General features: G+C 40.6%; 1 protein-coding gene across 4 annotated transcripts; it reads right to left on the reverse strand.

Moving 5' to 3' along the window:
• Window positions 1–869: 869 nt before the first annotated feature.
• PRKAR1A (protein kinase cAMP-dependent type I regulatory subunit alpha) lies at window positions 870–22,696 on the reverse strand. 4 transcript variants are annotated; one of them, XM_072781034.1, is made up of 11 exons: window positions 22,538–22,696; window positions 18,976–19,158; window positions 13,445–13,615; window positions 12,547–12,638; window positions 12,292–12,353; window positions 8,391–8,437; window positions 7,346–7,504; window positions 6,032–6,092; window positions 4,796–4,917; window positions 3,771–3,852; window positions 870–3,393 (listed from the first exon to the last, which is right to left on the reverse strand). In XM_072781034.1, the coding sequence occupies exons 2-11, from the start codon at window positions 19,150–19,152 to the stop codon at window positions 3,221–3,223; spliced, it is 1,146 nt and encodes a 381-aa protein (XP_072637135.1). In that variant the 5' UTR covers window positions 19,153–19,158; window positions 22,538–22,696; the 3' UTR covers window positions 870–3,220. The 4 variants fall into 4 exon arrangements, with proteins under 4 accessions (XP_072637135.1, XP_072637136.1, XP_072637133.1 ...); XM_072781035.1 differs by having other exon boundaries at window positions 22,551–22,682; XM_072781032.1 differs by lacking the exon at window positions 22,538–22,696 and adding an exon at window positions 22,119–22,312.
• Window positions 22,697–23,627: the final 931 nt, after the last annotated feature.

Here is a 23,627-nt window from a genome sequence, read left to right on the forward strand (position 1 = left end):
CAGGGCGTGATCCTGGAGTCCTGGGATCGAGTCCCACATCAGGCTCCCTGCATGGGGCCTGCTTTTCTCTCTGCCTGTGTCTGCCTCTCTCTCTGTCTCTCATGAATAAATAAAATCTTATAAATAAATAGTCAATATTGAAGTCATTAAAAAACAAACAATTTCACATGAGCCAGTGTTTTAGAAGGAGAATGAAACTAGAACCAGTCTAGTCAATCCAAAGAAGTTTTCTTCGGTTCTAATATATGGTGATGCTAAATGTTCCCCGTCCAGTGGGCTGAGGGGAAGGGCCTACTGAATCCTGATAAAGTGCACCTGTTACAAAGGAGCACAAATTCAAGAATGTTCTAGAACAGGAACATCTCCAACCTCACTGGATGTGAAGGATTTAGTACCAATAAACTAATGAGTATAACTTAATCATCTCAGAAATCTGAAGAATATCAGAACTAAGACTTACTGAATGTAAAGTATACCCAAGTAAGCATGCCCAAATACCCAAAGGCATGTATTAAATTTAAACCAGAGTACGCTGATCCAGAAATGACTTTTCCCAGAAGTCTGGGAAAGTTCCAAGACCAGAGAACCAGTCTGTCTCTAATAAAAAGGAAACTTTTTTGGCTTTTGATTTCATCTTCTCCTTCTATTATACAGTAAAGAGATCTGCTTCAATTCAATCATGCTTTAAGTAAGGATCTGAGATTCATTCTTTGGAATGGGTTGGAAAACACAAAACAAACATTATTCTTTCAAATACTAATCCTGTAATTGCCTCTTGATTTTCATTCCTGCCCACCAGATTACAAATCTCTGGGGGAAAGGGGGAAGAAGACAAGAAGGAAAGGAGAAGAGGAAGAAAAACTGATCCATTTTAGAATTTAAATTATTTAATCTTTTTTTATTATACTTAACCTACTGTTAAGACAATCTATAACAAAAAGAATAGAGTATATTAGCACACACAGTATAATCAGACTAGTAACCAGGAAACGATACAAAATGGTCCTTTGGCCATCTATACTTTCTAGAGCAGTAGATCACTTAAATTCACTTACCACTCCCAGAAATAATGCCTTCTAAAGCCCTGAATATCAACTAAGACAAATTATGCCAATTGTGATTTCTCACATATACTCAGATTGCACAAGAGAAAGCTTTAAATGTGATTATTTTTAAATTTAGACTTAAAATTCCTTAGATTAAAAACTACAAAAGGGAGTAAACAGCAAGCCAAATGATTTAAGAGCAAAACTCATTTGAAAGCATTATATGTATCTAAATGTACATGAACATGATTATATACATATATGAAAACTGTGCAAATTTATGGCATTCTAAATAATTCATTTAAGTACAGTTTTGGCATTTAAACAGGTCAAATCAAGCTTTAAGCTAATAAGAACATAACTTTTATTTTTAATTTTTTAAATAGAAAAAGGTAGCTAAACACAAAGTACAGATCAGAAAATCCTCATTTAATACAGATTTTGAAAAAATAAAAAAATTTGTAATAGGTGGCTATCTCACACTAAAATGTAAAATACCTCTTTCCCAGATCTATACTCCAAACTTAGTAACAACCTAAAGACTGTTTAAATCTATGAAACAATCTACCATGACCAATTTAAATTACCCGGGAAAGGGTAGGAGAGGGGATTAATGATCAGGGCCAGTTGCACACAGATGGAAAAATGCTTGCAGTCACTCCCAAATAGAATCCTACATTACATATAAATCACAATGAAAATAAAAGTGCCTAACGTTATAGAACTGTGAGATTTTGTTTAAAAAAAATCAATAATAATAAAAATAAACCGCTGGGTATCATTGGTGCACATGGAATAACGTAACACATAAGGATGATAAGGCTGGAAAATACGGAAAAACAATTAAGACTCGAAACACAAGTTTATTTTTAAAAAACCAAAAAAGTTTGCCAGAGAAATAAATGCTCAATAGAAAAGCAGGACTTTCAGCAGGATGGCCTTTAAGACCAATCTGAAACAACACGGACACACCCTACCCCACCCCCAACCTATCACAAATTCTAGTTGATGTAAAAAGAAGGGAAAAAGGTAAAACCAAAGTAAAACACTTCTTCCCAAATCTCATGTCCCAGTGAATTTAGTGGGACAGAGTCCCCAACACTGAACTTTGTCCCCCTGGCATTTCTCCTTTACCAACATCACCTCCGTTCTTCTGTTAGGACATCTATCCTGTCTACTCCCAGGAAACCCAATCTCCTGGAGCCAGCATTTAATGAACACAGGAGAGAACCCTGGAGTCAAATGAAGGATATACATTTCGCCAAAAGCTCTAAGTTAACAACCAAGAATGCAGACCTCAAATTCTTATTCTCAATTCAGCATCTGGTTATCAATATTTGGCACTCGCTGGAAAAATAAAGGTCTAATCAGAATTTTGGAGCTGAGGCAGATGTGGTTAAATCCTAACTCGGTTATCTGCAGTCTATGATTTGGTTTCAAGCTCCAAAGGCAGGCACAGGTAGCCACACCCACACGCTTCAGAATTGGAGGAAACACTAGTAACAAGATACAAAAAAAACCAGGCGGATGAGCTTGACAAAAATTCTGGTTAAGAGGAAAAAACAAAAAAAGAAGAAGAAGAAAAGAATTCGACAAATCATATCCATCCAATAATTAGCAAAAATGGGCATTTTTCCACCCTTAAACTAGTTTAAATACAGGCAGATGTCTTTCTACTCTACTAAGATTTTTCTAGATCTGTTTCTCCTCATCCTCAGAGCTTAATGAGAAATCATTTATTCTATAAAGAAACACAGCATATATGGCCACAGTCTAAAATATGCTTATGATAACCGGAAAATTAGGTCACTTAAAAAAAAAAAATCTTGCACTGTTACACCATTACTCTACGGTAATTCACGTGGTGCAGGGATGCGCCCTCACCAGGAAGCAGGGCCCGCGCTGCCTAGGTTGAACACTAACACTGCACACAGAGAAGCAGTAACAGCAAAGTCTCCACAGAACTCTTTCTATTTATTTAACTGTGTAGGAGCATTCAGTCAATGCTCCAAATTAAAAACGGTGCAATAAAAGCAACTTTTAATATAAACAGACGAGAAGCTGCGGTACCAGCGGCCACATGGCGCTGCGAAGAGGAAGAGAAAGCAGTCTGCAGGAGGGAGGCCTGGACTTGGGGGTGGGGGGGGTGGGAAGGGAGGCACAGGAGGCCCATCTCAGACAGACAGCGACACAAAACTGTTGTACTGCTGGATGTTTCGTTTGAGGATATCTGAGCACGGGCCAAGAACGCGTTCGAATCTGGGTCGGTCCAGCTTCACACACTTCAAGGGGCCACGAGCCACCACCGTGGCAGCACGAGGACGATTCATCAGGAGCGCAATCTCACCTGGTGAGGCGAGAAGACAAGAGGAAGGGCTGGTGAGCATCGGGTGTGTGTGTGGGGGGGGGGCGGGGAACGCTCACACAGGGGCGCACTTCTGACACCATTAAGAAAACAATTACTTATTTGTCCTATTTGTCCTAATAACTCAATAACTTAGGCCACATGACATCTGCACTTTAAAAAAACAACCAACCAATTGATAGATAGGAGACAGTCACTTGATTATTAACAGGGTCAAGGTCAAAATCTCATAGGCTCTCTGAGAGCCAGGAAGGAAAACAATTAAAATATAAACTTTGGAAGAAAGACAAAACTAAGTCTATGCTATCTCACTGAGAGGAGACTTAGGCTACATATTTATTTCAAGAAAATGCACATACCAAAATAATCAGAAGGCCCCAATCTTCCCACTTCAACAAACTCTTCATTTTCTGACCGACGCTGTAGCACAGCAGCTGAACCCTATAATAAAATCACCAAAACAGCAAAACAAATACTTTCAAATCCAGGGTGACATTTTAAATATCCTATGCAATTTTGACTACTTTGTTAAAAAAAGAAGGAAAAAAAAAGGACTCAGCAGGCATTTCAATCCTCCTGCCCACGTGAAAGATAACCAAGTCCCGCCAGGAGCTTTAAGCCCATCTATCCAGCAGCTGCTGCTGGGAGGTTCTCCTCATCACGCTAAGAACCCTAACAGGTTCAGACTCAGGTTAGCAAACTACAGCCAGAGAGCCAGACCCAAGATCACTACGTATTTTTATAAATAAAATGTTATAGGAACAATACACCAATTCATGTACACACTATCTATGGCTACTTTTGTACTATGATGAAGAGCTGAGTCTTTGCAACAGAAACCCTATGGCTCACAAAAACCTCAATGACTTACCAACTAGCCCTTCACAGAGTCCCTTGACTCCTGCCTTAACCAATTAGCATCCACTGAGCCACATTCAAAGAAAATCTGCCCTTTCGCTCTACTGGCGGGCAAGAACATCTATCTGCTATACGCTTCCATGAATTGTGAAGATATAAAACACAGTAACTGTCAGAATTTAAATACTTGCTTTCAATCCTTGTTTGCCAAATAGTCCAGATATATGATTTTAACAAGGATGGTAAAGAACTGTACTGGTCATGCTAAACAGTTGAGTTTACTTTGGCTTGTGTGATAAGTAGAGTAGGCTATGACTTCCTGAAAGCCCTTCTGACTCAAACCTACTTAAAGTGTGGTGGCCGGGCAGAAAACCAAACAGCACCACTTCAAATTTTTAATAAAATCATCAGGTATTCTTAAAAAAAAAAAAAAATGAAGCTATAAACCAGAATTAGCTTCTTTATTCTCTCTTATGCTATACAAGCTTTTTTTTTTTTTTTAAGGATCCAGCGCAAACGCCTTTACCTCTAAAATAATGAAGAACTCATCCCCTGGTTCTCCCTGTACCACAATCTTCTGCCCGTCTTCAAACTGAACGGGTTCCAATGCATCAGCTACCGTGAGACGTTCCCACTTGTCCAGAGATTCTGAAATGCAAGAATCAAAAAGAATTTCTCTACATTAGTTGTCACTGCTAAAAATGCCAAAACAAGACTACAAAGAGAATCAGACAGCTGTGCCCACATCCAATAGTCCAGTAGTGTTGCGGGTCAAACATGGCACCTCTCCTCAATTACCTCACGTCTCAGCAAGATCCTATTACTTACAGGTAACCCTTAGATCCTTACTTCAGGAGTCCAGTGGCCAGGTTAATTTATATCAACAGCACTCAATGGTAAAGGAATAAAAAAATGTAATCATTAAGTCCTCCTAAATGCAAATCAAACCTACAAGATATACAAGACCCAAAAGTCATAGTGTCACCAACCATACCATTCCAAAGGTTCGCAGCAATAACTTCTCTATTTAAATCCTAAGTTGAATGTATTTATGAAACCAACGAGGAGGACTAGACAATAATTTCAGTTCCCAAAGGCCAAACTAAAACTCAAGTCACTAAGTAAATGTAACCCTTTCAGAAAAAGGGAAAAGGTGCATTGGGTTGAACAAAACCATAGCAGCAGATGATTACCTAAGAATCACCACCCCCCAGGAAAGAACAGGTTGCAACAGCTTTCTAAGGCCACGAAACAAAATTCAACTATCTCCTATTAATCTGCTTTAGTCTAAACTTCACCAAACTTCTAGCACTTTTTCAGAGAAAGCCAGAAAATGACACCTAATCTTTCTATCAGAGAAAAGGCATTCTCAGCAACAATCACTTTCCTGAACCAATAAACTCATCGACAGACAAGAGACACAGATATCATAGGAGGAATGACTACCAATGTTTGTCATCAAAGAAGGACACTTTTAGCCTTCCTGTCTCTCCCAGAGGGATGAATAAGTAGCACGTAATTCCAGAAAGCTTTTCCCAGGTCCACCATTTCCAGTTTTAATAGGTATGTCACATACTAGCAAGTTAAATACACTGTAAAACTACTTCTAACTTCAATTTTGTATCCTATATATTTTGCATTACTATTAATTAATTGGGAAAAAGTGAGTTGATAACCGGAGCAGTTCTTATGTAATACAACAGGTTCTCCTTAACTGTTACCAACACTTCAATGATTCTCCATGCAATCTTCCCAAACTCACCTAAAATAGATACTTTACTAAGAAACTCCTCATACATCTTCCGCTTTCTCAGAGTGCTTCCCTATAAATGAAAAAAAATTACAAGTCACCTCAAAAATGTGTAATTATCACATAATGCTATGGAACAATAAACATTAAGTGTTAAGTAAACAAAAATGTCAAACCTTGTTGCCACTTCCTGATACAGGATTTTTTTTCTTCAGGTTGGTAATAGTAAATCCTCTGTTGAACTCAATAAAAACCTTAGTAACTTGCTCTTAAAGGTAACACCAGGCTGGGGGCACCCAGGTGGCTCAGTTGGTTAAGAGTCTGACTTGATTTTGGTTCAGGTCATGGTCTCAGGGTTGTGAGATTGAGCCCCAGGTTGGGCTCCATGTGCTAGGCATGAAGCCTGCTTGGGATTCTCTGCCTCTCCCTTCTCCTTCCCTCCCCACTTAAAGGAAAGAAAAAAGAGTAACACCAAACATATGGCCAAGGAAGGTGATTAATACCACCAGTTAGTGAAATACCAAAGAATCAGTTCTCAAAAAAACCAACCAACATAAATGTGTGACTATAGCTGAATATATTTCCAGCCCAGGGTTCTTCCCCACAACCCCAATCCTTCACAGAGGGAAATAAAATTGCTACCACTTATATACCTCCCACCAAAAACCGTGCCATAGCCCCAAACCTAACCAAACTGTCTTATCTGTAATGTTTGTTAAATATATCTGGGAGAAGGAGAAGGGTAAACATAGTCCTCTGTAATATCTTTACATGCACATACATTACTTATCTATACATACACATGCCCAATACAGAGTATATTCGAAGTACGTCCAACCGCATTGTCAAATAGACTGATTGATAGGCACTGCATAAATTTACAGAAATCATTCAGGATGACTAATGCCATTAGCTGGCACTTAGACATCTAAAGCTACCTTATAAATCTGTCACAAAGTTCTCAAAAAGTCTATTACCAGCAGATTGTTCCGATGGGTTTTATGACTGTTTACTCATTCAGTGAGAGGGGACATTTGCACTACTGATAACCCACTTGCAGCTGAGGGAAGCCGATTACCTTCTGAATGGCTTTAAGTCACTTTATGCACTTGGAAGTAGCACCTGTCAAGCTATCTCAAAAGCAAAGATAAAGTGAAGATGGGCAAAGGGACAGACTTCCAATGAGCTGACCATTACACATGTCACAATGTTTCCCCATGCTTTTTTTGGCCAGACGTTTGTTCTATAAGATCTGGTGATATTACTCAAACGTTAGGTACACGGAATGGAATTCTAAATCACACTCTAAAAACCTCGCCGTCTCACCATGAGGATTCTTCTATAGCTGTCTCGGTCGATACCCCACAATTTCACGTTTGTCTTTGCTTTGACTGTGGCTGCTCTAGGTGTTCCGTAGATCAAAGCAAGTTCCCCAAAGCTCCCTCCTTCCCCAACACTGGTTGCCCATTCGTTGTTGACATAGACCTAAAACACAAATGACAATCAGTTTTTTCTACATATTAAAAACCTGTAAAACTTATTTCTAAGGGGTCAGAATCCTGAATTTTGTTCAAAATACAGAATATATTATGTTTTTATACAGCAGAGCAAAACAGTTAATGTCTAACAGTGAGTTAAATAAACCCAGTGTCTCTGATTTCCCTGGTTTAACTACCTAATAAGAAAAAGTTCCCATAGAGATGATCAGGGCAAAAAGGTAAACTAAGCATTACCAACCACATATATTTACAGAGTGACTATGTTAAGCAATCTCACCTGCAGAAGGCATTGAACTAACAATCCTCTGACAGCAATGCTGTTATTATCTGCATTTCACTTGTAAACAAGACTTCCAGAATCAAGAGAGCTGTACCAAGTCTCAGTGCTAATGACCAGGTAGGATGGAGCCCCTCCCTTACATCTGTCTTACCACATAGCACACACACATATGCTTCAACCGTGACTCCAGCAAACATTTAAACCGAGGAGCAACTGGGTGGCTGTTATATGTCCATCTCTTGATTTAGGCTCAGGTCATGATCTCAGGGTTGTGAGACAGAGCCCTGCATCAGACTCCACACGGGCATAGAGTCTACTTAAGATTATCCCTCTACCTCTGGTCCTCCTTCCCCCACTCTCATGGATATGCAATGTTTTCTCTCAAAAAAAAAAAAAAAATATTAAACTGAATGTCTAGCTAAAGAAATTATCTTCAGTAAAAGTTTCTGTCATTAAAATATTTAGCAAAAGACGTTGATGGAATTTGACATGCAAGGGTTATAACAGCCCTTCAGAAATTCTTAATAGTAATAAATATCAATATATTAACTTCTAAGATTATCAATCTATTTTTGCTATTATTAAATCTTACATCCATCTCTCCTTGATCAATCACATAGAAGTTATCTCCCTCATCACCTAAAAGAGAATAATAGAGTTAGATTGGCAACATAAAAAAAAAAAAACACACACACATCAGAACTACCAAATTAATGTAAAATAATACATTTATTTTATAGAGGTACTGAGAGAAAAGTGTGTTATAAATTAACACAATCTTTCAAGGAAAAAAAAAAGTCCAGCAATATATTTTTAAAGTCATAAGACTGATCAATTTTTTTAGTCATCTCATAGTGAACAGCTCTGAAAAATAACTTAAAAAAAAAAGCTACATGTGAATAAAGATTTTAAGTCCTACATCATCTGTAACAACCACAAAATAAGAAACAATTCAAAGAGCAAGTAACGAAATATTAGACTGTCACTAAGCTGGAAAATACATGGATTATGGAAACCTACGAAAATATCAAGAATTTTACAAAGTGGGGGAATACCCATAAGGTTAGATCCATGTCAGTGTACAGGGCAAAAAGGTAAGAAATAGTAGAATGTGGGTGCCTGGGTGGCTCAGTGGTTAAGCATCTGCCTTTGGCTCAGAATATGATCCCCTGGTCCTGGGATGGAGAACCACATCAGGTTCCCTGCAGGGAGCCTGCTTCTCCCTCTACCCATGTCTCTGCCTCTCTCGTGAATAAATAAATAAAATCTTAAAAAAAAGAAGAAACAGTAGAAGACACGAACCCTTATAAATACATGGGCTGTATGATTAAAAATGCAAGTGCTTTGCTACTTCCTACTATATAAGTGATTAATAATCAACATAAAAGATACAGGAAGTATATATGGTTCTGAACTCCCACACAACATTCAAAATTAAAATGTAAGAATATCCTTTAAAAGTTACTATAAACAAAACTGTATCAGTTACTAGAGAAATAGTAGCCCTTTAGGAAAAGTGTGCCTTTTAGCTCAAGGATTTTAACTTAAAGAAATAGGGTCAATTAAGATGATCATGATTATTATCTTTTTTTTTTTTTTTTTAAGAATTTATTTATTCATGAGACACAGAAAGAGAGAGAGAGAGAGAGGCAGAGACACAGGCAGAGGGAGAAGCAGGCTCCATGCAGGGAGCCCGATGTGGGACTCAATCCCGGGACTCCAGGATCATGCCCTGGGCCAAAGGCAGGCACTAAACTGCTGAGCCACCCAGGGATCCCTGTCCTTCGTTTTGTTGATGTGGTGTATGGTGTTGATTTGTGAGTACTGGACCATCCCCGCATCCCCAAAATAAAGCCTACCTGATTGTGGTGAATGATCTTTTTAATGTACTGCTGAATGCTAATATTTTGTTGAAGATTTCTGGATCTATGTTCTCAGTGATTCTGGCCTGCAGTTCTTTTTTTATGGTGTCTTTGTCTTTTGATATAAGGGTAATGCTGGCCTTATAGCATGAATTTAGAAGCTTTTCTTCATCTTCTATTTTTTTGAACAGTTTGAGGAGAATAGGTATTAATTTTACAGGGAACATACCTCAATATAATAAAGGCCACATATGAAAACCCACACCTAACATCATACCCAATGGTGAAAACCTGAGAGCTTTCCCTCTAAAGTGAGGAATAAGACAAGGATGTCCACTCTCCCGCCATTTTTATTTAACACAGTACCAGAAGTCCTCGGCCAAAGCAATCAGATAAGAAAAAGAAATGAGGCATCCATATTGGTAAAGAAGTTTAAACTGTCACTATTTGCAAATGACATAATATTACACCTAAAAAATCCTAAAGACTCCAACAATAAACTACTAGAAATAACAAATGAATTCACTACAGTGGCAGGATACAAAATTAATAGCCAGAAATCTATAGCATTTCTATACACTAATAACAAAGTAGCAGGAAGAGAAATCTAAAAAAACAACACCATTTACAAATGCACCAAAAAATATGAAGGAATAAACCAAGGAGGTGAAAAATCTGTACTCCAAAAACTATAAAACACTAACGAAAGAAATTAAAGAGGACAAAAACAACTGAAATATTTCATGTTCATAGACCAAAAAAGTTAATGTTAAAATGTCCATACTACGCAAAGCAATCTACAGCCTCAATACAATGCCTGTCAAAATACAAATAGCATTTTTCACAAAACTAGAACAAATAATACTAAAATTTGTATGGAACCACAGAGGATCCCAAATAACCAAAGCAATTCTGACAAAGAACAACAAAGCTGGAGGTATCACAATACCAGATAGATTTCAAGATATACTACAAAACTGTAGTAATCCAAACAGATTGGTACAGACACAAAAGGGATACATCTATCTATGAAACAAAATATAGAGCCCAGAAATAAATCCACAAGTATATGGTCAATCTATGACAAAGAACAGATGAATATATACTGGGGAAAAGATAGGTTCTTCAACAAATGATGCTGGGAAACCTGGACAGCCACATGAAAAAGAATGAAAATGGACCACCTTCTTACACTATACACAGAAATAAACACAAAATGGATTGAAGAGGTCAATGTGAGACCTGAAACAATAAAAATCCTGTAAGAGAACATAATACAGGCAATAATTTCTCTGACATTGGCCATAGCAACATTTTTCTAGATATGTCTCCTAAAGCAAAGGACCACATCAAAATAAAAAGCTTTGGCACAGCAAAGGAAGCCATCAACAAAACAAAACAAAAAAACAAACTACTGAATAGGAGAAGATGTGTGCAAATTATATATCCAATAAGGGGTCAGTATCTAAAATATATTAAGAACTTATACAACACCAAAAAAACACAATCTGATTAAAAAATGGGGCACGAGATCTCAATAGACATTTTTCCAAAGACATATACATGACCAACAGGCACATGAAAAGATGTTCAAAATCACTAATCATCAGGGAAATGCATATCAAATCCACAATGATTTATCACCTAACACAAATTATAATAGCTAAAATCAAAATGACAAAATAAGTGCTGGGGAGGACACAGAGAGAAAGGAACCCTTGTGCACTGTTGATGGGAATATAAATTGGTATAGTCACTGTTTGGAAAGTAGTATGAAAGTTTCTCAAAAAATTAAAAATAGAAATATTTATATGATCCAATAATTCCACTAGTGGGTATTAACCAGAAAAAAAAAAAATGAAAACACTAATTTGAAAACATATATGCACGCCTATGTCTGCTGTAGTATTGTTTACAATAGCCAAGATATGGAAGTAACCAAAGTGCCCATCAACAGATGAATGGACGAGGAAAACTTGGTGTATATACACAATAGTAGAATATTACACAGCCATAAAAAAGGATAAAATGGTGCCATGTGAAATAACATGGACGGCCTCAAAGGGTATTATGCTAAGTGAAATAAGTCAGACTGAGAAAGATAAATACCATATGATTCTTCTCATAAGTGGAATCTAAAAAAAAGAAAGCAAACACACACACACACACACACACACACACAAATGAATAAACAACTGAAAAGCACAATCAGGCCTATAAATACTGAGAAAAAACTAACGGTTGCCAGAAGAGAAGAGTGGGAAATTGGGCAAAATGGGTGAAGGGGAGTGGGAGGTACAGGCTTCCAGTTATGGAATGAATAAAGAAATAAAAGGCTCAGTATAAGGGAAACAATCAACAATATTGTAATAGCAATAAAGGGAAAGATGGTACTACAACTGTGGTGAATACAGCATAATGTATAAACTTGTCAAACTACCAAGTTGAACACCTGAAAACTAATTTAACTTTGTGTGTCAAATGTACTCAAAAAAAGAAAGAAGAGAAAAGAGGAAAATCCAATAGTATTATAATAGAAAATAGTGGACTGAAAGAAGAAAATAAACGTTAATTTAAAAAAAAAATCCTAAGTCCCACAGTACCACAGGACACAGAAGCAGCAGTCCTTACCTTGCTGAATAACCGTCTCTCCAGCAATAAAGGAAACTGGAAACATGGCATCAAAAATATCACTGCAAGAGACGGAAGGCCTCAAGTTACATCTAACCTGCATCTTCTATGGAATTCAAACATTAACCTTAGACAGATTTTCAGCCCAGACTGTTCTCAGGTGAACAATTATTAGTCTTAAAACTTACAATGATGAGACTGGTTTGAGATCACAATTGTACTGAAATAACAGTATAACAAAGAAATTGTACCTACCTTCTCTCATTATCGTCAAGATGTGAAAAGAGCACATTCTTTTCAATGGCTTTAGCCAAAGCAGCCATAGTCTTATAATCCTTTGGTATAACCTAGAAAAGAAGGTCCAATAACAATCCCATAAATGAAAAACAGATTATGTTTCAACATGCATTTCAATTAAATGTCAAGACACATTACAGAATTTAAACTAGACTGCTTTGCCTTAAGTATTTAACACAACATATTTATAATATCTTTGATCTACAAAGTACTCAATAAATATTGACTAATTAATCCCCTTGCCTACAACCAAGCCTGTATTTAAATGCTGATATCTGGTTTCTAGTCAACAACTGAAGAACTAAACCATTAACACCTTGACCAAGGTCATTATTCTGAGGCAAAAGTAAGCATTTTATGAGAATTAAGTAATTTTTTTTTTCATTTTTTTTTTAAATTGTGATCATGTACTATTAAATTCATAAGCCTCTTGCCAGGATAATTCTCTTCCCTGTTCAGGCTAAAAGTTTAACTCAAAATGGCAGGGAGGTTCTTAGGAAGTCAAAAGGATGAACGAAGCTTATAGGACCAGAGGTTAAAAGTCACAACACAAATTATAGGATATCAAAAAACCAACCATGATTCAAAGAAAAAAAAAAGAGTACTCATGCCTCTTCTACTGCAAAACAACATGGAAAAGAAGTCCCCCCAAATACAATTATTCACTGTTATTTCCTCTGATGGCACGTTATTACAGAAACCAGTTCCCCAGCCCAGCTGTATCAAGAACTATACAGGATGAAGTACAGTCCGTCCTGTGTTTTACTCAAACAGTGCATGCGTTCATCAATGGAGGCTAGCTGAGCACCACGTGGGTCCTGAAAACATCTCCACAGCGCGCAGGTAGCAAGATTACCTTTCTAACATATGATGCAGCATCCTCCTCCGTGTAGACTTCGGCACTGATAGCACCTCGTCGCCTCCGGCCCTTAACCACTGGGTTGGGTGGAGGAGGAGAGATTTCATCCTCCCTCGAATCTGCACGGGAGCTTGCTTTCTGCAGATTCTGAATCTGTTTTGCCTCCTCCTGAAAAAAATTACCAGTTTATAAAATGAGATCCTTCAGAGGTAGATTTGGTATTCTCCTATCCCAGTGAGAACCAATCTCCACTTCAAATCTCTTCCTCTATTACCAATGTGAAGGGGGGAAAGGCCAATTCCAAATGCAAAAAAGTAGAGTCAAGTCTGAAAAGAAATACTCTGAAAGCACTCTGTTTCCTCAACTGATTATAGATACTATACTTCGTAATAAACAAAAGCCATTAATACAAAGAGACATACGATGCAGATAAAAAATTACTCATTACCGTAATATATTGACAACAATGCTTTGTAATGCACACAACTAATAAAACTGCAAAACAAAATCCTGGAGAATTAGAGTTTTTGTATACTGCTACAGATAGCATGAAGCACGAAGACCCCCTCCAACACACATAGATACACACATCAAAAGAATGTTACCTAGAAATAACCACTCAGGCACAGCAAAGTGATACAAGAATGGTATCTGGTCACTGATTTAATTAATTAATTAAGTGTTCTCTCTAGATCTGCCATGTCAAGTTCATGCTAGGAAAAGACAGTATCAAAACCAATAGGAGTGTCCTAAGCCTGTGGAATTCATATTCTTAGAGCTGGAGACTCAGATAGAAACAAATAACAAAAAATGATGTGATGGTAACCAAGAATTTAAATAAAATCAGATCTAACAATACTTTTACCAACAGAGCTTAGAAGCCTTCTTTATTATCAGGGTTTACACCAAGATTAAAACCAAGAACGTTTACCGGTTTTTAAAAACTCATTAAATCAATTCATATAAAAATGGAGACAAACTCTTTAACACTCTTATTTTTCAGATCCAGGGCTTAAGAAGAATTAGCTCTGCAGTAAAGAATGAGTTACTAAGCCTGACATAAAATAAGAATGTGTTCTCTACTATGTTCTCATTCATCTGACTCATTTCCAGTATTTTTCTAAACCGTCTTTCAAATTCTAAATGAACTTATTAGCATTTACTGATAATTTCAGAAAAATTTTTGATAAACAAGAAATTTTTAGTTTCTTTTAAATTAAAAGAAAGGTGCCTGGGTGCTCAGTTAAGTGTCAGACTCCTGGTTTTGGCTCAGGTCTCAAGGTTGTGAGGTTGAGTCTCGGCTCCCTGCTCAGCAGGGAGTTTGCTTCCCCTCTCCCTCTTCCTCTGCCTCTGCCCCTCCCCTTGGCTCTCTGGCACTGTCATGCGTGCATGCGTGCTCTCTCTTTCTCAAATAGATAATCTTAACAAAAAATTAACAATAATAAAAGAAATTAAGGGGATCCCTGGGTGGCGCAGCGGTTTGGCGCCTGCCTTTGGCCCAAGGCGCGATCCTGGAGACCCGGGATTGAATCCCACGTCGGGCTCCCGGTGCATGGAGCCTGCTTCTCCCTCTGCCTGTGTCTCTGCGCCTCTCTCTCTCTGACTATCATAAATAAATAAAAATTTAAAAAAAAATAAAAATAAAAAAATAAAAGAAATTAAGGAGATACCTGCTCTTTCTACTGCCTCGTATTTAGCCCTGCTTTTGGCATCAAGACAAATAAAAGAACTTATATATGCAGCAACGAAGTCTAGAATGATAACCATCAGCATTCATTTCTATTAGTAGAATCATGCTTGATAGCCTTTTCCAGAGGGAAAGTTTGGCTTTATTTTTCTCATTTCTCTGGATTGTCTAACTTTCAAGTAAGAAAAACATATAACAAAAACAATTTTAATATATTTGTCTACTGAATTACAAATGGATTTACTTCTTAACCAAATAATCCAATAATCCTACTTCAGGGAATTTATTCTAAGATATGTATATATGGGATAGAACATACAAAATCTTGTAATATATACAAAATTATTGTTTAGAACAGTAATAAAACAGTGGAAACAAATAAAATGGCCCTCGACGGAATGATTAAACTATCTATTGTATCTAGCCATACAGTAGAATACCATGCACCTGTTGGAAAATAAGAAGCTCTTTTATAAATGAATTTGTAGGTAAATACCTATATCTTATCTATGGAAAACTCACTGCATTCAAGGAAGACAACAGCGTGGGAAGGAGATTTTTTAAAATATCTTTATATACTATTATCATACATTCTTACATATATAAAATATGTTTTATATATTATATGCTATATTGCCCCCATGTTTGTATAAAATGTACTGTATTTCATTGTATTTTATTATGTCACACCCTTTTGTGCCTGTAAAATTTTGAAACATATGCAAATATGCAACCAATTTTTTAAAAATATATTTTCCAGAAAACTCACTTCATTTTCATTCTAGTAATTCCAATGACCAGTAAGCTTTTCCCATTTCATACTAATACAGAACTGTAAAACTCAAGTTTCCCCAAATTTAGTTTAAGACCATAAATAAAAACATTCTACCCCCAAAAATCTGTCATTGACCTTTCATAAAAATTTCATGAAAAATTACACAAATAACATCTCACTTGAAACTGTATCTAAATGAATTTTTAAGATAATTTTTAAGTACCGAAAGCATTTTGATTTTTAACTTCGTTTCATGGATTCTCTTTAAACAGCAATCACACATAACCTACTCTTGACAACTCAGAGCCACTGACATCACATAGAGTATAGATTAGGATTCATTTTTATGTCCTTTTTCTTGCCTGTTGTCATTCTGCCATCAGCCTCTTCCCTCAAGTTGTCCCACTTATTAAAAGCCAAAAAAACACACAAAAAAACCCAAAAAACTCCTCCTGCCACTGGCTACTGGCACTCTTTACGTTCTGGAGTTCTAAGCTGCCCCAGCCACTGACTTAACCCGTTCTCAACAATTACTTGTTCCCTCCCTGTCCTAGCCTTTCCACTCTTCCCTGGAGGTGAAATAAACTTCCAACCAAATGGACTTGGAGTCTGGCCATGACTTGCCTTGGCCATGGAATATAAGTGGACCTGCCATCCTGTGTCCACTTTTATGGTCTGTCCCCCTTGAGCTGCTGGTCCTTCTCTGCCTCGAGAACAGCACATTCTATATAGTGGCGGCTCCTTCCACTCAGCCCCAGAACAAGACCTGTGGAGTCACGAAGGCAAGAAGAGCTGAGCCCAGAAGAGCTGTACATGATAAAGAAATAAGGCTTTTGTAGTAAGCCACTAAAATTGGGGGATTGTATATATAGAGTAAATCACTGAAATTGGGGGGGTTGTATGCTGCCACTACAAAAACTAGCTATGACACTGCATGACCACAGCCACGTAACTCCATTTCTTAGGTTTACCTGCTACCTCTTAAATCGGTGATAATCACCTACCCGACATATTTGAAATAATGAGAACGTATTTATGCAAAGTGCTTCATACAGTATCTGGCACACTGGAGACACCCAATGGACACAGCTATTAAAATTCCTCTGATCTATCAGACACACAAGGGTCTAATAAATATATGCATAAATGAGGACTTAAATTCCAGGAGACAGTCCTAAATAAAATGCAAAAGCTTTCAATGGACCAACTGTGAGTTTTTTGGTACATTTCTTACTGAGTAGCTAAGGGTACCAGAAACATGACCCCTAGTTAACATAAGAAAGGAGGTGACAAAAATGTGACTGTACATTTTCAGACACACAAACCTAATACCTAATGTACAGAACAGTGATCTGTTGAAAAGTTGAAAATCTAGTTGCTTCAAAGCCCAGATGCCTACTTTCAATGCTGGCTAAAGGAAAGTTCCAAGTGAATCAAGAACCTTGATATATAGTAAAGATTGGGTTAGGCTACAACTTCTTTTAAGAGGTAAAGAAGCCAAAAGAAACACATAAAATCTAAAAATCCCATCTGCAAAACAAACAAACAAAAAAAAAACCCACCTTAATAACGATTTCTTGCTTTCCCTGTTGTTTAGTGCTTTAACAGTGCTATGGTAAACCCAGGCTTTGAAACTAGCACCACACATTCAACACTCCCTATAAAAAGACACTCACTTAATGTCTCACCAACTTCATTCCCTCACTTGATGGGTTTCTATTGATGTCCGAAGTGACGAGGGATCAACTTACAGTGACCCATTTCAGAACCAGATCTCCAGGAACGCACTTTATTTCCAAAACAGGGAACGCCCATGGCAGCCTGGCTCTACAGTATTTCATAAACTTATTTGTAAATAGCTTTAAAAGGAGAAAACCAGACTCTCTAACACAATTCTAAGACAGCAAGGCTACATCCATGGGGACTGTTTTTGTTGTTGCTAATTATTTTAATTGTGGCAGTAAACACCAATTGTAATAAACATCTTTTTAACAAAACAGTAGGAACTGATTACTGAGCTACCTAAGTATTTTTTAAATCCTAGTATAAACAAATTCTTGTACTGATAAAGTATGCTACCTAAAAGATTTTCCAAACAAATGAGATGTATCACAAATACTTCTATTACACAATTAGATAATTAATGATCATATCCCAGAGAGATGCCTCCCAATTGGTTCATAATCACTAAGAACATCAAAACTTCAATATGCATAAGAAAACCTGTAAACTCCTCACGCTGATTTACAGAAACAAATCAAACTACTCAAAACATTTAACCTTCCAGGCGTTCTCATTCATCATTTCTTGAGGGAAGTAAAATTAAAGCACTGCCCTTGATTACCATTTTGCTTAAAAGAGCATACACCATAGAGCATACACTATGTGCTCAGGTCACAGTGACATACACACGAGGAAGACAAACAACAAAGAATAAAAACCTAATTAATTTTTTTTCAAGAGGAAACACGTCCTGAACAAAACTGTAAATAAAGTAAAATTCTGATAACCGCTGATCTTAATAGCTCTGTTTTATAGTCGAGTCATCTGAGCTATATTAGTATCTGCACTACTACAGACTTCTCTAATTCAGAACTTCTGGTACGTCAGTCAAAAGCTAAACTCAAATGCTTCATTACATTGGTTTTAAAAGGTGAGATAAGGTTTATTAAGTGCATTTGCTTGGTTGAAGACAAAAGCCATTAACTGCTTTCAAGTGCTGCAGAATTTCTCTTGTCATACAACTGCTACTTCTGATCTACTGGATCTAATTGTTTATTTTACTTGATCATTTTTACCGATTCAAACAGTTACAAAGAACTATGCGTACAAGCCCTCTGTTACCCAACTAAACTTGGCATACAGGTTTGTTTTATGATCAATTCTACCAATCACAAAGTTAAAAATTACTACAAATGCCTTAACTGCATTTCTTTTTTGAAATTCTGTTTTAGATTTCTTATTCGGTCAGAAGTCCTTTTCTTCCAAATGGTACAAATTAGCGACATTCTACAGAGTTACACTTAACAACTGTCAGGGTCATCTTCTCCCCACACTTATTTTTACCTTCTCCAGCCTCTCAAAGTATTCCCTGAGGAATGCCATGGGTCTCTCAGGTCGAGCAGTGCACAACTGCACAATAGAATCCTTCAGCAGTGCCTGAATGTTGTGCTTCTGGACATAGAGCTCACATTCCCGGAGGCTGCGCTCCTCCTCACTGGTGGCAGTGCTGCCAGACGCCATGGTTCTCTACAAGGAAAAAAAACACACATATGCTTGTATAAACTATTTCTAAGGAGCAAATGCCAATTTGGCCTTTGGCTTCATAAATTCATCAGGCGACTGCTTCACAAGAACTTTTTTTTTTCCCTAAGTAATTTTTTTTTTTTTTAATGGGGAGGTGGGAGCTCAGGAATAAAATATGTAGGAAAACAGCATTCTCCCAAATTAGTGTTTCATTTCGTTCCTGCTGCAGGATCTCATTCTGCAGGCAGCAAAGGTAAAAGGCAAGAACCTGAGCTCCTGGGAGGAAGTATGAGCCACTATCCCCTGCAGAGGCGGGCTGCTGAGGAGTCAGGCCCCTCAGGGAATTTCATTCAGTTCTCCCCCTGCAAAAGAACTCATGATGACGTGGGGAGTGTGTAAATGGTAAACAGGACAGAGAATTACGAGGGCACACAAGTTGGCTCTAAGTGAAAGCAAGTAAGCGCAATGAAGAACATCTGACATTCCCCGTGCATAGAACTCCTACCCTAGGGGAGTGTCCTAATGTCACTAGCAAACCACCAGAGCAAAGTATCTCATTAGCCAACTACCAGCATAATCCAAAATTCTAAAAACACAAAAGGAACCCCAGATGAGTTTTATAAGAAGCCTTTTATTCCAGACTCTTCTATAAAATTTCAGCCCTAAATAACAGCACACACTAACATAACACGCCAGTCAGAGAAAAAAATTCTGCAGGGAAAAAAACAAAAAAAACCACCTTACCAATTAAATCAAAAAAGATTTGGACAAGTAAATGTCAAACACTCTCTTTGGCCGGACAGGAAAAAAATGCTAGAACAGGTTAAATTTTAAACTTACATGAAGATTCAAGAGATAAAACTGCATTAAATGAACCTGAGAGGATTCCAACTACCTTGATATAAAGTAAAATAAGTAGAAATATTAGAGTGAGCAGCTGACTTTACCTAGGAATTAAAAGCTTAATAATTTAACAACAGTCATAAATTATTTTCCTCCTGACTTCTAATTATTAAGCAATTAAGATAAGAAAATAAAAGTGAGGCCCTCTCTCTCCCCAACTGGATTCAATACAAATCAGTTTTTTTTTTCCCAAATAAAATGCACACAAAATCAGAGATGAAACTGTAAGTTTGGAAGAAAAAAGAAATACCAAAATCAAGAGCCAAATGCTACACTGTTAGTCATTTTGTTTTGACAACTTTCATGACAAAGGTCAACATCAAGCAGACTAACAGACCATGAGAAAGTTTGTCGCTCCCTGACAAGCACATAAATTAAAAGCCACAGGAAAAAAAAAAAAAAAAAAAAAAAGAATCTTGCTACTGCTACTTCAGAAATATACATTCAAAAAATGGGGGGAGGGGTAGTTTGCTTTGGATTTATACCAGGCACTTTGGCAGGTCAGACAATCCCATGAACTGATAATCCACTTCGGCAGAATTTTCTGCATGTAAAATAATACGAAAGGCCACCAAGAACAATGATAAAATCAGATCCTTTATGCTTCAAAATACTCGGTGATATTTCACGAATATCATCAATACATGTACTCCACTGGTCAAAGAAATCAAAGATCAGATCTTTGGCTGGTAGAAATGAAAGAACCGGGTCTAAGAAGTGAAACGGGCTTCCTGTCTCAAACACTATCAGAAAGCACACACCAGTGCTGTTGAAGCAGCACACTAACAAGGACCCTCCAAGACTAACGTCATCACTGAACCCCCTCAAACCCAAACCTAAGTCTTCATGCCTTTAATGGGGTAGACCACGGTTAACTCCCTACCTGTCCTTAAAACTAGAGAGCCCGACAGTTTGGCTTCTCCCTCCCCGCCCCCCTCCCGCCCCCCCCCCCCCAGCCCAAAAATTATTCACCTACTTTGAAACTTTTCACTGCACTCCTAGCGACCCATCAGAAAACACTCAAGATTCTTTCTTTTTTGGAAACTCAACTGCCATAACGAAATTCCGTTTCGCGAGGCTCGCTCGCGGGGAGGTAACAGAACGCGCTGCCGGGAAACCTGCTGATTCAGACCGCAGCCCCCGAGACCCGCGGGGAACACCTCCTCTGGGTCCTCTCCGCCGGGGAGTCGCCGGGCGTCACACCTGCGCTGCGCCGCGCCGCGCTGCGGGGGCTAACGGGGACCACGTACTCCCTTTCTGTCGAGAGGAAGGGCAGGAGCGTGCCCTTCACTTGGCTCGCGCCGCCGTGACGGCTACAAAATGAAGAAGGGAGGCCTGTCCTTCCTTCATCCTCCTCTGGTCGGGAGGCCACAAGGGTGGTGAATTGCAGGGGAACCGGGGAACCAGGGGGGCGGGGAGGGGATCGGGAAAGGCTAGGTGAAAAGGGGGACAAAAACGGAATTTAGAAGCCGGGCCAGAATCCCGCTGGGAGTGGGGGTGGGGGTGGGGGTGGGGGTGGGGGTGGGGGTGGGGGCGGGGTGGGGGCGGGGTGGGCTCCCAGGGAGGAGAGGAAGCCCCCGCTGGAGATGACAAGGAGACACTAGAAAGGGGAAAACGCCGACTGCCGAGTCTCCAGATCAGCCCGAAACGCAGGGGCAAACGACTGGCGGATTCCAGTAAAATCGAGCCGCTGTCCTTCAGGAAACGGGGGAGGGCGAGCGAGGCGGCCGCGGCGCGCGGGTGCGGAGGCGGCGGCGGCGGCGGAGGCGGAGGCGGCGGGGGCGCGACGGCCGCGGAGGGCGGGGGGCCGGGGGCCGCGGCGGCCGCTGAGCCCCGCGCCGGAGCAGCTCGGGGCCGGGGCCGGGGCCGGGGCCGGGGGCGCGGCTCGCGGCGCGAGGCCCGCGGGGAGGCGTCCGCCGAGGCCCGGGAGGGGCAGGGGGTGCGGCCGTCCCCCTGCAGGTCGCTCCCCGTGACGCCATCTTGGATCGGTCCAGCGCCCCCACACGGGCGGCGGGGCGGCGAGGCGGGGCGCGCCGGGGCTCCCAGCCGACCCCACTCACCTGGGGACGGGCGGCGGCGGACGCGGGGCGGCGGGTGCGAGGCTGCGGCTAGCTGAGCTCTCCCGGCGCTCCCCTCCTGGCCCGGCTCTACTCCGCGATAGCGGCTCCGCGGCGGCTCCACCGGAAACGACCCGGCCGCGGCCAATCAGCGCGCGGCTGCTGACGTCAATGCGCCTCGCTCTGGCCAGAGCCGTCGCCTTGGCAACCTTAAAGGCGCTGCGGCCCGGCTTCCCCTCCCGCCTCTCCTAGAAGGACCCTCGCCCCTCCGCGCCCTAGAATCGTTCTCCTGCTCTCCTTTCCGCCTCACCTGGTCCCTCACTGGCAGCCCTGCCGTCTCGCCCGCCTCTCATCCTTTCCGCAGCTCTCCAGCCCGGCGCTCCCGTCCTTCCGTCCACCTGCACCCCCCGCCCGCCCCTTACCTGTCTGCTCTACCTGGATGCCGCAGGTCCCCCTGCCTCCTCCTCCTGCTCTTTCCCCGGCTCTCGGCGCGGCTCTCGGGAGCTCCCCTCTCTCCTCGGCCCCTCGCCTCCTCTCCTCCCTCGCCGCCTCTGCCTTTTCTCCCTCCCTTTTCTACCCCACCCCCCCCCGCGGCCGGGCGGACCCACGTGGGGCGTCTCGGATGACAGGTGGGCGACTCCGCCCCGTGGCCCCCGCCGGGGGAGGCCGCGGGCCCGGGGCGGGGAGACTCCTGCGGCTTCCAGGCCCCGGAGGAGGCGGCGGCCGCGGCGGATCTGCGGCAGCTGTGCGGCGGCCGAGCGCGGGCGGGTGCCCAGGATGCGCACTCCCGGCCGCGCATCCTGTGCCCCGCCGTCTCCGCGCGGGCCTCCGGGCTGGGCCCGCCATCCGGCGCAGGAAATCCGAGCCCTGCCAAGTGTGTGCCCCGCTGCTCGGGCCGCGCTCCCCTCCGGGGTCCAGCCCCGCGGGCCCGAGCCTCTGGGGGGACTGGCCGGGGTGCTTCTAGAACCTGCAGTGCCTGACCCGGCCCGGTGACATGCACAGAGCCCGCCCGCACGGCAAATCTCAGCTGCCTGCAAAAAGCACTCATCGAGGATGAATCGGATTCCAGGCGGGGAGAAAAGGAGGCTCCTTTACTGCTCCGGCCTTTTTTTTTTTTTTCTTTCTCTCCCAATCGGGGTATTTGTCCGTAGAGGAAGAAAGGGGGAGCAGGTGACCGGTTTAGCCTATAAGGTCGCGAAATCAATAAAGTAGGCCCTCGGAGGACACGCGGTAGATGGCTCTAGGGCTGTATGTGCAAAATACAGGGGATTTAAATGATAATCTTTCGGTAATAGTAGGTTAAATATTATTAAAATGAATTTCATCTTTGCCTTTTTCTTTTTACTTATTTCTCCGTGTGTGTGAGTGGTTGTTTTTTTTTGTTTTTTGTTTTTTGTTTTTTTGCCTTTTAAATACAGGTATTAGAAAAATGTTCGTTTGCTATACAGCCTATGTTACATTTCTGTGGGACAGCACTGCCCTAAGCAGCCATCTGCTCCCCTAAATCCACCA

The sequence above is a fragment of the Canis lupus genome, chromosome 16 (genome assembly GCF_048164855.1).
Source record: "Canis lupus baileyi chromosome 16, mCanLup2.hap1, whole genome shotgun sequence".
NCBI classification, from domain to species: Eukaryota; Metazoa; Chordata; class Mammalia; order Carnivora; family Canidae; genus Canis; species Canis lupus.

Bases quoted from the DNA above. Each gene is read 5' to 3' on its own strand.
- PRKAR1A (XM_072781034.1), bottom strand. From the start codon at position 19,152: ATGGCGTCTGGCAGCACTGCCACCAGTGAGGAGGAGCGCAGCCTCCGG. The intron at 3,853-4,795 runs GTAAAGGCGTTT...ATTTTATTATAG, and splicing joins AGTTCTTCATTATTTTAGAG to GGTTCAGCTGCTGTGCTACA. The intron at 3,394-3,770 runs GTATGTGCATTT...TCGCCTCACCAG, and splicing joins GGGGCCTTCTGATTATTTTG to GTGAGATTGCGCTCCTGATG.